The sequence below is a fragment of the Idiotropiscis lumnitzeri genome, chromosome 5 (assembly GCF_059441095.1).
Source record: "Idiotropiscis lumnitzeri isolate Australia: NSW breed Sydney's pygmy pipehorse chromosome 5, RoL_Ilum_1.0, whole genome shotgun sequence".
Taxonomy (NCBI): Eukaryota; Metazoa; Chordata; class Actinopteri; order Syngnathiformes; family Syngnathidae; genus Idiotropiscis; species Idiotropiscis lumnitzeri.
In genome coordinates this window covers 10,052,783-10,075,111 of record NC_142395.1, presented here as the reverse complement: position 1 = coordinate 10,075,111, position 22,329 = coordinate 10,052,783, and the positions used below count along the sequence as shown (strand labels likewise).

General features: G+C 39.3%; 1 protein-coding gene across 5 annotated transcripts in view; it reads right to left on the bottom strand.

Moving 5' to 3' along the window:
* Positions 1-22,329, bottom strand: part of znf609b (zinc finger protein 609b) — a 76,125-nt gene that overhangs the window by 37,307 nt on the left and 16,489 nt on the right. For 3 of the 5 annotated variants that reach the window (XM_088296609.1, XM_088296608.1, XM_088296607.1), the window contains exon 2: positions 16,887-17,773. The exons of 1 other annotated variant lie outside the window; for it this stretch is intronic. In XM_088296609.1, coding sequence (XP_088152735.1) covers positions 16,887-17,645 — 759 coding nt within the window. In that variant the 5' untranslated portion in view covers positions 17,646-17,773. Of the gene's footprint in view, positions 1-9,636; positions 9,752-16,886; positions 17,774-22,329 lie in introns of those variants that run through there. One more of the 5 variants, XM_088296612.1, reaches the window with a different exon arrangement.

Sequence of the window (22,329 nt, the reverse complement as noted above, 5' to 3'; positions counted from 1 at the left end):
AATTTGATTGAATTTTAGATGTTGCTGGATTACAGGAAACAAAATATACCAAAACCCAAAAATACATGAAATTGTTGCATCACGTGCTAATTAAATTCCAGTGAGCAAAAACTCACAGGGTCATTAACGGAGAGCTCAGGTCAAGTACCAGACCTTTTATTTATTTTTTTCTTCATGTAGGCATCCATGCTGAGAATTGCAAAGATCGTGTTAGTCTTGGGGTGAGTTGAGCATGCGTGACGTGATAAGCCTTCTGTGAGCATGCCACAAAAGGGTAAGTAGAAAATAAATCCCAATTAGCAAGTATCAAATGCACCAAAAAGGCACTGGAAATAATTTGCAACTACTTATGGGGATGCAATTTGGCGTGATAATAAAAGAAGGTTGAGCACAACAATGTCCCTGAGACGCTAGTTTAATGATGACGCAGCTGCAGGACAACCCGATTGGATAAATGCAACAACTGGCAGGGTATTTTAAAACAAATTATTCTCTGCACCCTTTAGAGTCTCCAAAGCCTTAATAAGTCATGCTGTAGTGTTGTCGGGGGAGCAAGGGTAAAGTGAAACCCACTGTAACGTACCAAATCTCGTCTCTTGCTGCCAGCTGCTCAGCAGAGGTCTGCTGCTTACAGCCATCTGAGTTTGATGACCTTGTTAGTTTGAGTGCCTAATCTGCTAATGCCCTGATAAAAATAAACAGTCAGTGCAGTCATTGTAGTCCTCCTCCTATCTGTCTGCAGCTGCTGTCCACGAATACTGATGATACATCCATCTTTGCCTGTCCACTGGATTTACAGTCACACTGACAGTCTCTGGGGCTCGATTACGGTATTTGCCAAAACTATGACTGATGTAGATTACAATAGAAGGATAATTAATATTTCTAATTGTTATTGGGGGAGCTTTGGCCAAGTGGTTAAGAAATCCTAAACTGCTCCCTTGGGCGCCTTGCTCCAGTGGATGCATCACTAATGTGATGGGTTAAATGTGAAGGCCAAGTTTCACGGAAAAGGTGTGCAAGATCAAGGCAATAAAATGATGAAGATATATTTGAGGAGAATTATCATTAAATGATCTTATATTCTGTGAAAGAGTGGAGGGAAACAATAAAAGTTGTATATTGTGCATTGATTAGGTCTGCCCAATTGCGTCCTGTCGCTTCCAAACCCACTGATACAGACAAAAGAAGTGTCAATTGTGAAGTGATGGAATCTCGCCAATGTTGTTGCACTATTGTACTGATTGTTAATAGTGAGTGATGTGGTTCCAAACCTACTCACGTCTAGTAGGCATGTGTAATGAAATATTTTCATCTTCACGATACCAATTTCATGCCAAAAAGCACAGAAAAGAAAAGAAAAAGGGATCTGGCACTTTAAACACCTTATTATTAAGGGACCAAATTCTTAAGTCCTCCAGAGTAATCAAACAGTAATATATTCAGCCATAACATTAACAATGAGAAAATACCTCATTAGTTTTGACATATGACTCAAGTGATTAATTTAAAACCAAATGGTCCCTCTGTTCAAGGAATACACAACCCTCGCGGATATAATTAAATATAATTTAAACATCAACATTGAAGAGCGAGGGCCCACTAACAACATTTAATTGAATATGAAAGTACAGAGTCGTAGGAATACTTTGCTAAGGACTAAACACCCCAGCCTCAAGCTCAATGCGATACAAACTTTATTGATCACCTCAACACATGGTTGAAATTGTTTTCAAGATAACTTGTCATAGCATATCATTTTGTTGCATTTTCATTCTCATGAAAAAACGTTTAACCTATATAAATGAGTGAATGTATATCGCTCGTACATTGCGAAAAGTATATTTGAATGAATACATCAACTTGACAAGAATATGACGCGACACAATTTTGTGTTATCAAATGCTCGTTGACAGATCGTGCTCTTTTAGTAGTGCAGATTTGGGAGATTAAAGTGTAACTAAGAATAATGCATAGAGCCAGTTCCAAGAAAAAGATCAACTCAAATATAATCCAAACATGCTCATGGTCCCCCGGGGTATATTACACCGCTGATATTTACTTGTCCCAAAACACAACGTTAACACTGACTACATCTACAAACAGTGGTTTGGCGTGCACACATTTCTTCACCTCTAACAAACGTTTTACTTCTTTTGTAACGTATTAAAGACACGAATGCAATATCAACTGAATATGCAAGTACTCACATATTCTACTGTGACAGGGGTGACTTAATGTATGTGGCTCTTATCCCCAATGAAAAGAAATCTTCCATTGCATTGGAGGGATTTATATGAAGTGACTCGTGTAAAGAGCTTATCGGAGAGAAATAAGATAGCAACATTAATGTAACACTCCGAGACAGCTGAAAGAGTATAACTGTACTCTAGATAGGAGAATGCAATCCAGCTCAACCGAGTTTATTATGCCTTGTTCTCCATTCAGTCTTTCCTCAAGTCAATATGCAGTAAATGTTTGGCAGAGTGATTGGCCATCGAAGGCGGCTTTTTATGGCTGCTCTGCTGACAATTTCATCATAACTCAGCATTGTTATTTTTAAAAAAAAAATGTGCTGTCCTGTCCAGCCCTGGACAAGAAACCTGCGCTTGCAGCACAAAATGCTGTATGACAGGAAAGAGTGACTTGATCCCAAAGACAGAAAGTTTCTTGTCACGGAGTGTAAAGTGCAAGGTTCAGTTAAGTGTTTGTCCAGTGCATTAACAATTTTTCATTTTGGTAACTTTCAAAAAATGATATTCTCTCTCTGAGGGTCACAGAAGGTTTAAGCAAGTACAGGTAATCAGGAATAGGGTCAAGTCATGACTTAGGCAATGACGCCAATACAGGTGGGCGAAATCACTGATACTACTGCATTTTACATTATTAATTTACTCACATGGCACAGTATTGCTTAAAAAACAGATTTGTATATTGTCTGCTGTCCATCTTAAAGGGGAAGTCAATTCAAAAAATAATATTTTAAATAATATAATCTATTATTAATTGATATACCGTATTTTTACGGCCAAAAGATGCGCCGTATCAAGGGGCGCAGTCCCAGTTGAGGGTGCTATTTCTGTATTTGATACATGGATAGAACGCACCGTATCATTGGGCGCAAACAGAACCGAGCAACTGAGCAGTCGCGCTAGCTGCTCAGTCGTGCTAGCGTGTTTTTAAAATGGCAGCGGGAGTTCGGTGGTACTTTATTTTAGCTTTTAACAACGTGCTGAAGTTGTCCTCATCCAAAAATGCACCAAGTCCTTGTCTTCTGTATCCAAGATAAACAGCTGGACACGTTCTCCACCAAACACGAGAGTCATTATCAGTCTGCCTCGCCGTCTCGTTGCCGCGCAGCCCCTCAGATGGGATGCCGACACAATGCCGGTGAGAGCAAGTCACTAATCAACAAACGATGTGCGGTCACGGTGTTAGATCAAAACTAAAACTATCACCCCAAATCAACTGAATAGCATAAGAGTGTAGGCCCAGCAAAATTCCGCCTCCCAGCCTACCATACAATACCTTAGTTTACATGCATGCACACGAAAACAGAAGTTAGCATGGCTAGCGTGGCTAGCTGTTTAAAAAAAGGCAACAGGAGCAAAACTGAGCTTGGTTGTATTTTATTGAACTATTTAACAAAGTACTCACATTATTATTAATCAGTCATCATCCACAAATCGTCTTCTGTATCAGAAATAAACAGCTGGGCAAGTTCTCCCACAAACACGCCAGGTTCCCTCTCGTCATTGTTAGATTCCCCGTGTCGCTGCTGTGTGCGGCTCCTCGTGATGCCGGTTGCGAAAGCTCTAACAACAGAGCTAGCAGACACGTTTGCCCAAATAGGGGCACTGGGGCCTGCTTGGCACTGGGGGCGTGCCTTTGCGTTGTCGTTCACGCCCATCGTTCCCCTCTCACGTCCGCCTGCTGTCGTTAGCCGCGCCCGCCTTCTCTCTATATAAGCAGTGTGCAGGCAGTTAATGTTCGCAGTCAGCCCAGCGGTGCACTTGGTCCACATAATGGGCCCTCCGCATCAAAAGGCGCCCCGGCTTTTTTGGACGAGTTTCAGGACTTTAAAATGCGCCTTATGGCTTCCAAAATACGGTAATCATTACATATCAGACTTCACTAGTCTAAACATGAAATTGTGATGTGATATTTTGTTGGTGGAATAGGAGTTAAACAGCAAAGTCCACCCGTGTTTAGCCATCTCAGGGGCGGCCATTTTGTTACACACTGTCGACAGGAAATTACATCACAGTTGTTCGGGGCTCAGGTAACAACCAATAAGCTTCATACGTCTTAAAAAAAACAGCAAAGCGCTGATTGGTCATTACCTGAGCCTTGAGAAACTGATGTCATATTCAGTCAACAGCATGTGGCAAAATGGGCGCATCAAGGGGTTGATTTCCCCTTATTAAATGACCACGTCCAAATGATCTACCTACTTTAGTTGTTAATTGGGAAATATACTTAGAATTTGTGATATGTACAATATATGTATTGGCCTACCTTACATAACAGCATGGCCACATGTACAATACGTAGGCGGTAAGGCATGCAACTGACTGTCTTATGAAATCAAGTGAAATTTCACAACAGATGATAGACGTGAGACGACTTTTTTTTCATTGTTTCAAACTCATTGACTTCTGTTGATTGGCAGCTATATAAATTGCGTAAAATTGGAAAGGCTGGTAGTGATTCTGACACTGCCTTCGCATGTTACTGGTAGCTCATGATCTACTTAATGGGTACCACTGCTCTAAATAAACACTGAAGCTATTTTACTCTGTAGGGGGTTTGAACATTTAGGCAGACCTTTGTTGTTGCAGTCGCCTTGAAGACGGCACGGCTTCATGAAAAAAAAAACATGTGCCGTGCCCATAAAGTGATCACTGTGGAAAGACTTCTAGTCAAAGCCATTTAATTATATGTCGGGTCAATTTTTTTAACGAAAGACATATTGCTCCCTCAAATTACTCCATTATTTTTGTGGAAGAACACAGTTTCAAATACATTCCCTTGTTCAGCAACATAAATATTGCGATACATTATTAATGTTTTTATCAATAACTCATCTTTACTGCCATGTGTTATTGCAACCTGTGGAAAAATATCTTTGTGATTCCCAGCTACAGTTACTAATGCCTTTAATGCAGTGGTAAAAGACTATTATAAAGCATCAAGAACTTCTGTCTAATAAGACCCACCAGCCCTGATGATGTATAAAGCAAAGCTGCCCAGATTCTAGCAGAATCCAGAATCCATTGCATCATGAATGTTTGACATTGGCCCCGCAGGACAGACGTGTTCTCTCTTTAATTTCTATCACTGGTATAAACCCCTTTCGAAACCATTTTAAGGGTGAAATAGAAAGGCCCTGCAAGCAAAGAGATGAGTGGAGAGAACGGGAAGGGAATGAACACAAGGGCCTGGCTGTCTATGTGGATTACAATGGGAAAGAAAATCCTTTTATCTCTGATGTGTTATTCCAGGCTACAAAACTTGTATGCACAGCCTTACTGTGCCAAACATCAATACATACTTGACAATCACATACTTTGTCGTCCAATTATTTTTGAAAATATAAAAGCCAGTTTCTGTGCGTGAAAACTGACAACGTAATTATGTTCGAAACAGACAGTAGTAGCACAGTCACTGGATGAGACGAGCGCATCAAAAAGGGCACGCTTTCATAGCTGACGTGAAGTTTTGGCTCTGGGGCAAGAGAGTAAAAACTAAGGGGCAGGCACATGATCTCATTTTTTCTCAGACTTCTCATTTTGAAACAAGAATGGCTGCTCTGTTTTTGACACAAGACTTCTAATATTCAACAAATATAACAGGGGAAAATCCCTTAAAACCTCAATGAGAACAAAGTACCAAAATACTCCCCTTGAAAGAAGCAAAAACACATTAGTCATTTGTATGTTGGTTTAGTTGTCTCATATATTGAGTGTTCAAACTGACAATGTACTTGAGTTACAGTAGTTACATGACAACAGTTCCCCAAAAAAGACATGGTCAAAATGTGCAGTGTGGTTTTGGGTTGCCAAAAATTTATTGCAATGAGCCGACTAATTGGATCATATGAAAATTTTGTCTTATCGCATCAGCAAGCAGTTGCTCTTCTGCACCCATCATTAACTTTCAGTTTGCAGTGTAGAAGACAGCAATCCCAACCTTTTTTTCTGCCGCAGACTGGTTCATACTATGGCTGCCACAACTGCTTATTTTGCTCGTCAACAGTAGTCGACCAATCAGATCATATGTAAATCTTGGCATATCGCACCAGCAAGCAGCTGCTCTTATGATAACAATCATTTGGTTACATCATAAATTCTTACAAGGTATGTACAATTTAATAAGATTAAAGAACAGTAATATTTTTTTATTAAACTTTGCCACTTGTACCAGCATACATGAAGGTGTAACTTCAATTGAAGCCCAAATGTTTTTGCTGTAAATGTTTCATGTTTTTTTTTTTTTTTTTTTTAAATGGAACCAAAAACTACACACTATGCAAAGTTACACCAATACTATAAATACAACATAACATGGAAACATATTTCACTCTTCATGGTTCCCATGCTTTTTTAACAAAATAGAAGTTAGTGAAATCAATGAAAAATGAATAAATTAATAAAATCCTTAATGAACATATTTTTGTTATTATGTATTTGTTATTTTTATATTATATAACGATAACTCCTTATAATGTAGTTTGGACAAATCCCTTCCCATACATTTTGGTCTATGAGACGACGTGACATCAGAACCGCAATAGTGATTTTGACGTCTAAAACAGCACATTTGTGTAAGCTGGTTTGTTAAATAACTCATCGGTAGGACTGGCAGCTGTGTCAGGCTGTCAGCATCAAAATGTGCCGTCATTAAACTGCCTTGGGAAAGTAATCTGAGGGGCCTGCTGCTAACGCTGCTAGCTGCTAACGTTGTTGCCACGGCTAATCGCTGGTAACAGGTGCCGTATATAACAGTGCCAGCGTACATAAGTAGTTTTTTAGTGTCCTGAAAGAGCGACCGAACTTTGTTTCACAATGTCGTCATTGACGTCGTCGACAACAATTTGTGATAGGAATATAAACGTCCCAACTAACCATACTTTAAAAGATGAGTGAAGTTAGCCGTTCAGCCGCGGCACGCTGCCAGGAGAAACTTCAAAATAAAAGCGTACCAAGGCATCCATCATGCCCATAAATTATTTGGTAATGTCAAGTTTATTTTGAAGTTGGCCTTCCTACAGTGTGTGGGCGGGGCATGAGTAATTGTTGTTGCAGTGGGCTTGTAATTTTTCTTCGCGACACACAATGCACTACCCACAATGCTTCTGTTTATATCACAAATGACCCGGATGATCACCTCTGCGCATGTGTGTCACAGGAAAGCAAACAGCCAGTGGGAGAAGCACGAGACAAGGCAGTTTTGAGGGAAAATCAAAGCCTCATATAAATTTTAACCTAAATAAACGATGCATCGACTATTATGCAGTCCGGATTAGTCGACTAATTTTGGCCCTAGTTTATACAAGTCCATCATTTTCACACAGACCGGTAACCATTCACATTCATTCATGTTAATTACGGTTGAGAATGTTTTTTTGTGTTCATGTCCAGAACCATCATTTTGTTGTATTGTATTCAGTTGCTACTATGGCAAGTTCAGATTCTTTAACTCCAACTCAAATGTAACTGAGTATGTCCACCTGTAAGTGCAAGATGCTAACAACATTGCTCGCGCTCCAGGTTAGACTGACATTAGAAGACAATGAGACGATAAAAAACGCTTTAAAGAAATGTGGATATTCCTGTTTTCATGGCAAGCGGCCAACGAGGTATTCAATTGTTGTGCTTCTTATTTGTACTGTTTTGTTGCTTTATAAATGTAGTTCTTACGTCGTTCGCCGGCTGTCACAGCGTGCTAGGATAATGTCATTGTGTTGTGTGCTGTATGTTGTGTGTCGTGGTGTTTGCAATTCCACTGTAGGTTAATACCATTGCGTTGCGTCTGCATGTTGTTGTGTTTTGAAACATTAAATTTTTCTGTGGCGTTTGCAATTGTTATAAACTGTTTTGGCCGCCGTAGGATAGAGCGCTTTGTGTTGACACAACGTACATTACTGAGGAGTGATTCCATTAGTTTGTTTTTCTTTAAGTACACAGTAATATGGAAGCACGACATAGTTTTTCTTATTCAAACATCATTTTAAGAGTGAGCACCACAATGCACAAGATTACACACACCAGTAAACCACTTCATGGTTTCCAGGATATGTCATGTTTGGTAACCGCAGAATGTCAGCAGGCAGGCTGCATGTTTTGACACAGAAAAATGTAACAAAAATGGTTCTGAAGCTAAGTACGAAACCCTAATTGTCACCATATTCCACATGAAAAACAAGCAACGGTGTAATAAATGACTGTCACTGAATTTCTCAGAGCAGATTCAGATTTGTAGACCAAATTCTTTTAGTTACACTGAAGATGGTTTGGGGATTTAAAGAAAATCAGGTTTAAAATAATATTCAAATGAAATAGAGTAATGGGCAAGTCTTTCTGAAACTGTTCTTGTTCATTGATGCAACAATTGCTTCTGTAGGAGCAATTTGGTCAGACGATCATATCATGCACGCCTCCTCTCTGCTAAGGCAGAGAGTGGATTCGGTACCAAGCTGCTTTCTCTGACCTGCTCTACCCCGCTAACCCGGCTTTGCAGCTCAGTGGTTGCCAGAAGTGGACACGGTCACGATCACAGTTACTTCTTTCGTGCCGCACATCTCTCACACAGTCCCCGAATGTGTATTTGTGCTTTATCTCCAATCCATCGATTTTGTGCAAATGTCCATGAGCAAAATGTACATAAGCTCTACTATTATGATATACACCTTCTGACACTGAAGGAAGTGGTTGTCTTTCCAGTTAATTTGTCCCTATTTTGTTCGCTGTTATCTTATTTTTCAATTACTTTGTCTGGAACTTGCTTTCGGCATCTATCCAAACTTCAAAGGAGGACAAAACTTTTTTTTCCAAAGTTGCAGTAGAACAAAGGGCATACACAGAGCTCATAACTTTATCATCATCTACAGATTTACGGTCGGAAAAGCGATGAAATGATCAAACAACACTTACACTAATTGCTTTTTTTTTTTTTTTTTTAAAGGCCATCGTAAAGGGAAAATGATGGCGCACCTTTGTGGTGTTTTGGCCATTCACTTGGGAGATGATAGCATTAATAAAAACCCATCAAAACCCCTGATTACAGAATATTACAATCCTTATCATCCACATGTAAACTGGGAACATGCAATTACTCTGAAGACTTTGGTGTCCAGGCCTCACTTAGTGTGTGCACATTTCTTTTTAAAGCCATTGTGTGAGTAGAAGGACAAAAAAAATAACAGAGCAACCTAGCTGTTTTCCTCCCCTCATTTGGATCTATTTTTACTTGCTTACTCCTTAACGTTAGTGTCACACAGATCACAACCTTACTGGGTGGCACAAGTTTCTTTCTGTGAAAACAAAGACATCTCAATTTTACAAAAAAAAAAAAGCTAACTTTAGGACAGAGAATTCACTTAATGGATAGAAGAAATGCATTGAGCAAATTTACCCGATGTAGTGCAGAAGTACTCAATCGAGTATGCCAACTTCACTCCAGCCATTGCAAAATTACGACCCTCGTTTAAGCCACCTCTTCCCTCGCTGGTAGAAAATTCCACTTGTGGGGGGAAAGCCGTGTCTGCTCCTCCCCACTGTGTGGGTTTTGTTCTGTTAATCAGACCACATGCCTCAAGGATTCAGGAATCCAAGAGCTCTCTGCCAGCTCCTCTCACAGCCGCAGCAGCCTGTGACATACTATTCAGAGGATAGAGGGTTAAAGAGTCTATCCATTCATAACACTGCCCAACTATCCTCAGGCACTTTTTCACCCCCCACCCAGAAGACCACCTTCTCTTACGCCACAGACACCATCTCCCTCATTTCACCACTCAAAAAGAACATTTTATCTGCCTGCTGTGGAAAAAAAACTAGACAGGATCTGTGAAAAACCTGGAATTCATTAAAACGTCACTTCTAGAGAGAATAAAACATTAGGCACTCAATGCCAGTCAATAATATTCTTTTACCCAACTCTTCCCTCCTTTTCAACAAATGTTCCAACGCAAAAGATCATAACTTTAATTTGGGATGCCCTCATCGAATATAATGAAAGGGCAACGCAAATGCGACATCATTTGTTTTGGTTGAATTGCGTTCTCTGAACTTCCTTTACAGTACTCTTGCTACTCATGAAGTGAGGGGAGAAATGAGGCACACTGGAAATGTGCGGGCTAACAATGGAAGACAGCTGCTCTTGCTGCACATGTCTTTCATGAGCTGAATTAGTTGTACAAGCCTTTGCTCCCTTCCCCCCACAAGCCACCCCTCTGAGCAGGCTGATCCAGACAGCAATGCACTTCATGGAAAGCTTAGGGCAGAGGGAGGGAAAAACAAAGCATAACAGGGGCTTTGTTTGACAGCTCTGTGATTGCTTTCTGCTAATGTAGACAAACATACATGCAAATACAGTTACTCTAATTTAATCAAATAAAATAGTGAAATGATACAGCCCTTGCTCTTGAAAAGCCTAAACTGCTGTTACCAAACACTTGGCATAATCTTTGAGGCTTAACTTGGAACAGACAGAATCCTTATCTGCAACCAAACCAATCCAAATGTTTAGAAGGTGTGCATGAAAATAAAGCACAACGCCAAAATAAATTGGGACCGATGAGACTGTTTAACAAACAGAAAGACTACTGTAATCCAGTCCATAGACAAAATACTTTGTCTTAGACGTTCAGAAAAGCAGCAATTTTCTCAAACATATTTAATACATGCTCGACGTCTAATAAAGTGAGGGTTGTTTATAATATGCGACATTTATTTCTTCCTAACTATAGGTGAGTTACAATTTCATTCCAAAGTCACAATTATTCTGAAAGTACTTTTGTAGGAATGGATAAACATTTTTCATGTCGTCAAAGCTTGGCATGTTACGCCAAAGAGTGACTTCAATTGGTACCCGGTACTTGTATGTAGTGGTGGCCTTGTTTTGCCTGCCAGACTTGAAGACGTGGTTTACATTTGCCAGCTGTAGCTGTTTTTTTTGGCCGGCTATAAGCGTGCCTGGAAATAAATGGACAAACTTGTGAATTAAATCAAAGAGCTCATTTACTTACAGATCACCACAAACTTCGTTCTAATGTGCCTTAAATGAACAAAACTCATGGTGTGTTTACTCAATGAATTCAAAACACAAAAATCAGCTCAATATTGACAACAACAGCTTAACACTACTCACAATTGGAGTTGGCCGATAGACAATAGAAATCAAATCATTATTTATCACGTGAACTGTCATCTGGGGTCAAATATGCGTAGTAAGAAGACCACCAGAACTAGGTTATATTGACGAGCAAAAGCTTTCAGTTTTCATTATCATGCAGTTGCTACCAGGTGGCAGAGTAAACGACATCATAGGGATGTGAATCATATTACACACATACATTACATATGTACGGTGATAAATTAAATCTAGGAGTCCATGAGAACGAATAAGGTGGGTGATCCAAAATGATAAAATTATGCAACTTTGGTTAGGATGGAACTCACAACAACAAACCTGTGATTATTAAAAACTACGTACAAAAAAAAAAAATACTTCAAACTACTTAAGGCTTGAAAAATACGGTTTCAGATCGCGGTCTACAAGTCTAATTATGCACTTTGTGCCTCATCAAAAAGAATAGCCTCGCTGAGAATCACAGATTTTTAAAGATTTGCCTACATTTGAACAGCAGAGACAAGCGTGCTGCTTTTCTACAGTTCGAGGCGAGATCGGTGCTACTAGCTGGCTAGTAGCAATGACATTTGGCTGGCCTCGGCTGCTCATATACACTTTTAAAGTGGACCGTATCTGACTTGGAATAGCAAAACCGTTTAATGCGTGTTTGGAGAGAAAATCGATACGAAATAATGCTACACACACGGCAAAACAAGAAATGATTGTTATGGTTGTTCGACAAATAAAGTTGCAGTGTTATGTATTAGATTGTATTACAGCATCACATACGTCAGTGGGGAGGAGTGGCCGAGAAGATTAAAAGTATATTAGTATTGAGGATAAGCAATTTAGAAAATGAATGGATATACTACATTCATTACACATCATTAATAATGTGATTTGTTTTCACAATACATTCCTGAGTTTCAATTTTGACTTTAGATCGGCACAATAAATAAATGTTCTAAAAATTACGTTAGGGTAGAGCTCATCTTTTTATTTTCTTATTTTAAATCAATGTCTGTCAGAAATTTTTTGTACGCCTCACATTTGGGTTTTTAATCTACATTTGTGCAAAAATATGTAGAGTACTTGTGCTTCTGTTAACATTTCATAACTTTATATAGCAGCACATCAGGATGCATTTCTCATTTATACTGGTCTGTATATGGTCACTGCAAAATAAAGCGAGAAAGATTACGCAGTCAAAATACAAAGCAAGTTGAATTTGTCTTTTTTTTTTAAATGGCCTATATTATGATAATTTTTTCCCATATCGCCCAGCACTACTCATAACACTCTTAATAGTAGTCATGAATATGCCTTGTCAAATTCACAGTCAAACAAACAAAAAAAAAAGAAAGCAGAACTACTGGTTGCAAGGTAGCTTCTCAAAGCAATTAGTGGCATTCTAGATTTAATTTTGATGACGCAAATGAACAAGGTCAAGGTGACCACAGCTAGAGTTTAAGACTTTGGGTACCGATGTGGTGACAGTTGATAAGGATTTGTATTATCCTTGTAATTACAGCAAACCACGGGGTGCCTGGTCTGCTCATTAATCTTGTACAATGACCGTCACTGTGGTAAGGATGCTTGAATGTCAAGAGTCGCAATGGCGATAACATACATTGTTGGCATTCTTAACTGATAGCGTCCAAGGCTACTTTTTATACAAGATACATCGAGAACATTTAAAAGCTACTTATAATGCGTCCACTGGAAAACAATATCAGGCCAGACGGAGGTAAATATAAATAGACGAAAGACCCGTTCGCTCCCTTTGACATAAACAGAAATGGTGGCATTGGTGGCTGAACTCTTTCATTAAAGTGGAGCCATTCATTCCTCTCCTCCTTTCTCAAAGTAGCACTGGCGATGTAATTTACCATGAGAGCTGCTCCATTTATCAAGGCCAGTGCCAGATCAAGGCAGCTGAGGAATGCCTCACGCCTCTACAAATGTATAATGAGAGGTGGGAGAGTGAGATGCACTCAGAAGTGGATACTACTTGCGTGAAAAAAAAAAATGGGACAAGATTTATTCAGCATCTGTCCTCCAATGCTTTGGGGAGTTTCAACTTCATGCACTATCAATGAAGCTACACTGTCACACCCAATCCACAGAGAAAAGGATTTCTGGCCACATGCATACTAATCATTATTATTACTATTAATGTGCGAGACAGGACAGCTATCCATTATAAATTAATAGTCAGGGTGCACCCATTTCACTCTGAAATCCTTTCCCCCTGAATATTTCTTGACATTTTACTTAGGTAGATTTAAAAAAGAAATAAATATTCCTTTAGTACAGTATTAAAAAACAGTTTTGGTCCACATTTTCCAAACTGTCATTTGAATTGGTTTGAAATTCGCCATTGCATCCAGGGTGGAAAAATAATCTAAGCCATCACAATTATTTTTAACAAACACATATTTCTCATCTATCAATATCTATGTCAAGGGTGGGTACTTGAATGATGGTGGTGGGGCACAAGTTATCATCAGTGCGTGCATACAGACCACACACTTCCTAACCGGTATGTGTGACAAAAATGCAATTTTAAATATGGACAAAATGTGTGGAAAAATACAGTCAATGCGTTTAATATACAGTCTTTCCATTTTCTTAAAACGCTTCGCAATGCGGTATAAAAGACCCACTTTCAGCAACAAAGTGATTGAAGCAAACAACAAAATGAACACATACTGTACAGTGAATATTTTTTTCCAGTGCAAAGAGCTCTCTCGCATAAATATGATCATTCCAAGGACGAAAAACAAAACTGCTGAATAAGTATAATATAATAAATACTGTATAATATATACTATAATATAATAATACGTATGAGACAAACAACTTAAAATGATCTAGTGGAATCTTGCTATTGAATGGCGTCAGGGACGGACGGGGTCAATGCAAGAATAGAATATGTGAGTAATTGACGCCCATTGAAATGCATTAGTGCAAAATGTGTGTATTTTTTTTTGTAAACTCAAAACGATTCCACAAAAACACTGATAAACCTCCATTACACATTTTCCATGACGAATACAATAAATATTGAGTGGGCAAACCGTGTGTATCCAATGTGCGTTGTGTGCTTGGTGACCTGACACAGAATATGATCACAGGTAGGTAGTAAACGGCCTGTGTCAAGGTCGTCATACTGCAGCAGCCAAGGCTAAAACGTCCACTAAGTGCCACTAAGTGTGAAGCAGACAGCCTCCATTTTCACAAGGACATTCATTGGATTATGTGTGTGCATTCCCCAGAATAATTACATCACGTTACACTAAACGCGATCGCCCCTTACCTATGTAGGCACGCTTTGGAGCAAGATAGGCTAAGCTAAGTTTGCTAGAGAAGCATTGGCTTGGGTCATTTGACAAATGAAAACAAAAAAGTGTGTTCTACCTAGTAATGGGAGGATATATTACATTACCTAAAGAGTAAAAATAAAATAAAATAAAAATACATCCTACATTTTACCCAGCATAGAACTACAAAGGTGGCACCGGGTCGTTAGGCGTTTACTTTCCCGTGTTCCCTTTTTCAAGGGAACCTCGCTCCACTTGGCATTAATGACATAAAACTTTCATTGGGTCTGTATTCAAAAACAAATAAATAAATAAAAATAACCACGAACCCAGGGCTATATCAACTGATGGATATATGTGTTGCTAGAAGAGTAGGGCATGCATACATTTTTTTTTAAATGTTTTAAAATAATTGATTTATAGTTTGGAGGTATCTGATACATGTATCAGAAGGAAGCAGGTCTCTTCCAAAAGTGGGGAAATATCCGACACAGGCTATGTTCACACTGCACTGTTAGTGCCAATTAGGATTATTTCCGTCCAATGTAATTTTTTCATCTGGTTGTTTAAAAGTTGCATTCGTGCTGCGAATGTGAACAGAAACTTTGTTGACATGCAGTCAACAACCCAAAACTGGAATTTTTGATTTTAGTGTGACCAGGAGGTATAACATGCTTTTTTTTGCCATACTAAGTCAGTGTAAATGCACCACTGTCATGTGACTAATCCCAGCGTGCCTTTGTTTATATATACACACATACACATACTGTAGGCAAGGGTACACCCTGAACCTAAACTCGGCCAAATCTGTTGATGTCACCCTCTGAAATGTATCTATCTGGAGTCCTCGATGAACACAAACTGATGTTTAATCAAAATGAGACATTTGCAAACATTTGCGTTTACTTTGGAAAAAAAACGACTGAACAAACCACTGACAATGACTAGCAATTGAATCGGTTTCAAAAAGGTTGATGAGGACGACATTAATCCCTCTGATGTGATTTTCTTTTTAATCACTAAACAAATTCATATAAAAAACAATTTCTTATTAACCGCAATTGAAAAAAAAAACGTACAAATATTGGAATGCAAACTAATTTTTTCTCCGATTATTTGATGGAATCACCGAAGTGCAAACCATTAAATGATAATAATAATAGCAGCTGCTCAGTCGGTGGAGTGAAGTGGAGGTGACCCTCAGTCAAATGAAGAGGAGGAAAAGTGTGCCCAAGTCAAATTACCAAAATGTAACAGTTAAAATTAGTATTATTTAATGATAGTTGTTTACTGCAGCGTTGTCAATGGTCCAAGTTGACACATTTGTGTGTAATTGTGCAATTGCATATGCGGGTTGGTTCACGCATTCAGTTGATGCACATATCAATAGACGGATGTAGACCCACAATTTGGAATTGGGCACTTGGACGTGCGTTAATGGTTTCCTCTCAAATCCATTGCGGCAAGGCACAGAGGCAAACTCATAAATAATTACTGATACAATGCCTACAGCCTGCCCGTGCAAAGATCATCCTGATATGTGCTTGGACAACAAACAAACCAAGGCAAGGTGTCCTGGATTTAAGGAATCAAATAGGCTTCCTTTCCAGACCATCCCCCCCGCTAGGTTTAGAACAGCAGGAAAACGACGAAGGCGTGCTTTGCACAAACTCCCTCCCCCACACACTGCTCCAACAGGCATAGCTGGGGCTTGTGGGATTAAGAATGGAACACGATGACAGACAAAAACCGTCCTCAGCTCCGCCCTGTTCTTCTGTCTTTTAAATTGTGAGAGCATGAAAAGGGTGCTTGGCGGCATACAATGGACACAGTGATAGATCAGCTCTGTGTGTGAACAAGATAAACACTGTATGACAGAATAACTACACACATCATTACATTGCTCGAATGATGTGATGGATTACTTTCCTAGCTGGAGAGTTTTAAAGGTAAATATCTACTTTGCAATTATGAGAATATCTGTTTCAAAACTACAATACATGCATTCGTCTCCGTGGTAAAATAATGACCTCAGTCGAGGGGGGGTTGCCTAGAATTTGTACTGCATGATGGGATGGTCATCATCATGTCAGAGAGCCACACATTTGAACGGACCTCACAAGTACAATTTGTAGAACCCCACAAATTTAAAACATTTACTCAAGGACAATCATAATCGTAGGCAGTTCCAACGACAATTTTCAACCTTACCTTTTCATTTTTCACCTTCTTCAAGGTCTTGCAATCAGCGTTGCCATTTTCCAGCTCTTCTGGCTCACTTTTTGTGGTTAATGCTGGTAATATCCCGACAGGTTCAAGAGCAATATTCCCAATTTGATTGGCTTCGACTAAGTCTGTTGATTGTGTGCCCTCGAAAGGGGCATTACGACAGCTCCCCAGAGCAACTTGAACTTGAGACACAACCTCCTTCTCCACCGCAGCAATCGCCACAACTGCTGCTCCCTCTGTTTTGTCCTTTTTACTTTTGCCCGTAGCCCCTTCTTTGTCCTTTTTGCCACTCAGGACACCTCTGGAGGCCTTGCCCCCTTTTTCCAAGTTCTTCCCAGAGGTCGAATTGTTGCCCGCAGCCACCGCACTTGCTGCCGTGCCAGTTGGCTCGCCTTGAGTCCGTGCCATAGTTTCCTTTTTCGCCCCATCTCCGGCTGAAGCTTTGCTATTATTGTCTTTAGAGTTTTTATTGCGCTTGTATTTGGATTTGCTTTCCTTGCCTTGAGAGCCAGACACTGGACTAACAAACCTGATGTTGTCCGGCAACGCCGCTACTGCACTGGGTGGTGCCGCCATGCCGTCCTTGGTGCCAGACATCTCAAGTTTGTCCTTCTCTAAGTCAGCGTCAAGGTCAATAATCAGATTTCCAACACCGATATCCCATTCATCCCCGCTGTCGTAAGTGTCCACCGCATTAGAGTCCACACCTTTCCCGCCTGCAGTGCCACCACTTAGGGACATTTTAGTGCCAACGGCCCAGGATTGCCTCAGTGAGGTCCAACGCTATCTCGGACGGTTGGGACTCGGGGGCGGGGGTTAAAGAATCTTCACGGTCTAATTGTTCCTGTTCCATTTGGCCACATTTTGTTCTGAAAAGAAAAGACAATTCGAGATAGTCATCAATCATATATAATCATTCAGACATCAAGCATCGAGCAGCCAGCATTTCATTAGTTACAAAGAAAATGTTTTCACATAAGCCAGTCACTCGGAGATGATCACTGTGCAAATCCCTATGATACAACCCGCTGGTGTTACAGAAACCCTTTCTTCATAATCACTTCCCCCAGTTACCATGACAACTGTGGGAAATGTAGCCTAAATCCTGCTTTGACAGCCAAGGTGGCCCCACTGCTCTGAATGACTGGCTGTCTTTTCATAAGGCACTGCTGTTAGTGTCACAACTGATAAACTCCGGCATTGTTTATAGAGCCGTGCTTTTTCAACTCAAGATGACACTGGCAATCTTGCATAACCCGAGTTTAAAAATAAATACATAGAGCGGTTCATGTCAAAGACCCACATTGTTGCAACAAATATGGATTTAAAGTTAAAATATTTCAGATTAAATAATGAATCAATTTCATTAAATGTTAATGAGCTAATGTGACCTAAGGAAAAAAAAAGATTATCTGGTAACGCTTGTTTGGTTCACAGTGCCTTCATGAAATCTTAAGGTTAAGACATCATGGTGTATTTTGTTCACCATTTGTATGTACACTGTTTATTTTCGGTATACTGGCACAAATCGGAACTCACATACTTAAACACCATATGGTTTTGATGCATCAGATAATCTGCTCAATTAAAATATATCCCATCTGTTGGTACCGCTGAGATTTTTTTTAAACCAGGTTTCGGATAAAAACCTTCTTAAGGGGTCAGTAAATCTGTGTCAGTGTTTAGCAATGTTGTGTTTTGCCCAAAACAAACAAACCAAACAAAAAACAGCTTTCGGACCCTATGAATTCAGATAATACAAATTCTCATTGTTAAATCAGAACTCACTTTTAAAAAAAAGAAGAAAAACACGTCAGTCAAAGTAGGTTACAAAAAGTCAAAAAAAAAAAGAGATTTGACTAACACCATGGTCCAAACAAATTCCAAAACAAATGAGCAACAAAGTAATTACAATCTATCAATCTGGAAAACGCTAATCAGATCCAGATCCAGATCCACTATGCAAAAATGGAGAAAACTGGAAACAGTGGTGGACTGTGCCGGGCGAGGCCAATCAAATTTCTCGAAGTGAGCTACGTCGACTCATCCAGGCGTCACGGGCGTCAATTGTAGTCATTGTTCATGGCTCCACATTAAGAAATACATTGGGCAAGAGTGGCATTAGGCGGAGCGTTCCAAAGCAGAAACCACTATTGAAAAAAAAAAAACCAAAGGCTCATCTCACATTTGCCTGTAAACATCTTGAGGATTTGGAGGAATATACGTTGGATTGTCTTTGTGAGATCGTAAAGTTGGTTTGACGATTTGAAACATTTAAGTCTTATTAATATGCAAAAAAAAAAAACACTTCAACAAAAGAGGAAAAGGCAAAGTATTGTCGGGTAATGTAATTGCCTTTTTATTTTCAAATCAGTCACACATTTGCTGATAAATGAAGCTTGACCTTCATTTGGGTGGTCTTGTTTAAAGCATAATTAAACGGAATTCACAAGCCCGAGTACAAACTATTTTAAAACCTAAACATTTTCCAAACTGTTTAAGAGATCAGGAAAAGCTGGATTTAGTCTGCTGCTAGTCTTTTTTTTTTTTTTCTTTCTTTAAAGCGGCAGTTTTCAGTCGAGCATTTAGTCAACTTCCTTTGCTTTCACAGCGTGACAAGGGCTACAGTGACATAGCCGGCTAACCATCATAACGGCAACATAAATCAAATTACACTTCAGATGCGGAAGAAAATAAGTGGGTGTGCATACTAGCAGCAAAACCAAACGCATGCATTGAATTTAGCAAGAAAAGCTTGGCAAGTGCATATTGACATTTATTTTTATTTAGTTGTTTTTTTTATTTACAGAAAAGAACAACAAAAAAGGACTGATTATATCAAGAATTTCACCTGGGATGTAAACAATGAACTACACACGCATATGTTCAACTTTCCTCTACTGCAAAGTTATTTTCTTCTTCTGTATCCTAATACCTCAATAACCGTTGCAATTCCTCCGTTTGTTTTTCCTTGTCATGCAAACCTGTCATCCTAAATGTTTATGATGAGTAGCTGTCTTGCTCAAGCAATGGGCTGAAGAAGTCTGTCTGTTATTTTTTTTTTTTATTATTAAAAAGAAATTCGTGGCTTGTTTGAAGAATCAAAATTATGAATTGTCGACATGTCAAGGTGACTGCCGTGCACAAATATCCCGTGTAGCTTGACACCACTTATATGACGATGGGCAGTCACCATCACATGGAACTCCAGGACAAGGTGACGCTACCTTTAGGAGGTAATGTATAACAGTAATCTAGAATTATACAATAGTAACTCACATTAGTAATGGAACAAAAAAAAAAGCAATGTCATGTCAGGAAGGAAATGTGAAGTAGTGGCAATATGCTCATTACAGGTTATAAAAATTAATTGATTAATCAACAACTAATCAATCAACTATATAATTATATTAATAATCAAGTAATTGTTCAGAGCCATCGTTAAACTTCAAAAGCAAAATGATTATCTTTTGTGTATAATCAAAACAACATATTTGGAAACTTCTCTTTTCACTTTGGAATGACTAAACCAGCAACTAAAATAAGGTGAGTACAATATTCCCTCGTGTGACATTTTAATTTTTAATCATTTTAAAAAAAAAAACACCAAATAAATAAAAACATGTGGTTGATGAACAGTAACTGGAAAAAATGTTTTGAAACTATGATATGAAATGATTTTCGGTTTCAATGACGACGATTTAAAAAATTGTGATAGTGACAGCCCTCATTCTGAGTAAAAGAATAGCAAAGGCATCTTATGGGCGTATCTACTCTTGCGGCTCAGCTTGTTCAGTGTAAAACTATTGGATCATTTTATTTCTATGCTTACTTCTTTCTACCGATGAATCTCCAATGGAACAGCAGTCAATTGCATGTTTTGGAGGGTGGAGAGACGCAGCTGTCCCTGTTTGACAGTTGTGGGGTCTAAATTGCCCAACACCTCCACAAAAGAGAGGCTGTAACTCTATCAGCAGTTGACCTACTGTACTGCCCTCAGCTGGAACGGCCATGCAAGCCGTTTTGAAAAAAGCCCCCACTGAGGGAAATGTCCCAGTGAGATTCTCATTGAGCGAAAGGCATGCATGCAGCTTGTGCAACACTAACAGTGTTTGCCCTTTTTCACAGATCCAGTTTCACTGAGTTATCTATGACAAGAGACCACATGGGGTGGAATCTGCTTTGAACTTTAACACTCATTTAAACATCATTTTTGTGGTAGAATAAAATTAAGGGAAATAGTAAACTATTTCCATTTCCTCCCAGTTTGGACGAAGCTGTATGCCAAAGTAACTACTGAGGTATTTCATCGCATTTACTCGACAAAGCAAACACTGAGAGAGATGTGTGTGCAACATAGAAATGCCCAAGCTTACCACGCCACTAAATCTAGAATGAATAAAATGGCAGTTGTATTTATTTTGGAGGCTATGTAGTGAGCATGTAAATTGGAATTTACTTGCTTCCCTGGAAAAGTTGGGGCTTTCACAATTTCTCATTTATTACCCAACTGCTGAATGGCATTCCGACAACAAAAGAACAGCAATGGATGGATTAGCTGCTATATTAAGAGAGTTCATTTGAAAACGACTTTTCTCTGCAGGCGTGCCAATTGGCGAGTCACAAAGAAAAGGAACTTGTTCAAAGCTCTTCACCAGAATCATAGCAGTGAGACTCCTCCAGAAGGTATTATACTATCTTAAAGTGTTTCTGTTTTCAGCCTCGTTTGCTTATTTTTGGTTTCGGCCAAGACTTTTCATTTTGGTGCATCCCGAGTCATTTTCCATTCTAGCTCAATACATTTTGCAGTTATGTAGAACAATAGGGACGAATACATCGCGTTCTCACAACAAGTGCATTACCAGTTGAAACTTAATCCTCCCCGTTTCCCACAGCTCCGAGAGTTCACGGAAAGGCAGAGGGAGGGAGCACTGTGTTTGACCCCAAAGTCCAGAGTTAAGTCGTGACCTCCCTCGGGCCCTAAACCCAGTAGATTAGTATATTTTCCTAGATCATCAAACTAACCTGAGAATAGATATAAGAAATAAGAGTTGAACTAAAGAAGAACCCCCCCATCCCCTTTTTTTTTTGCTTGGGCATATCCTCACAATGTATTCTTGCTGATACAACAATTTCTCGGGTTCTTTGTGTCAAAGAGGAATATGGTTCAATGAAACGCCGAAGGTTATACAAACACCATCATGTCACTTACAGGAAACGGCCTTCTGTACTCCTTTAATACTACAAAGTGAAGTCAGAGATTTGTATATACAATTTTGTATTTCATTAATTAACGATCACGGCAAAATATTTGCTGCCTAAAATGTTTGCGTTGTCAGCATATGCAGCAGACACAGCGTCTGAGACGTGAGAGATTGTCTTAATTTTTCATCATTTTGAAGCTTTTTTTTTTTTTACAGGAAAT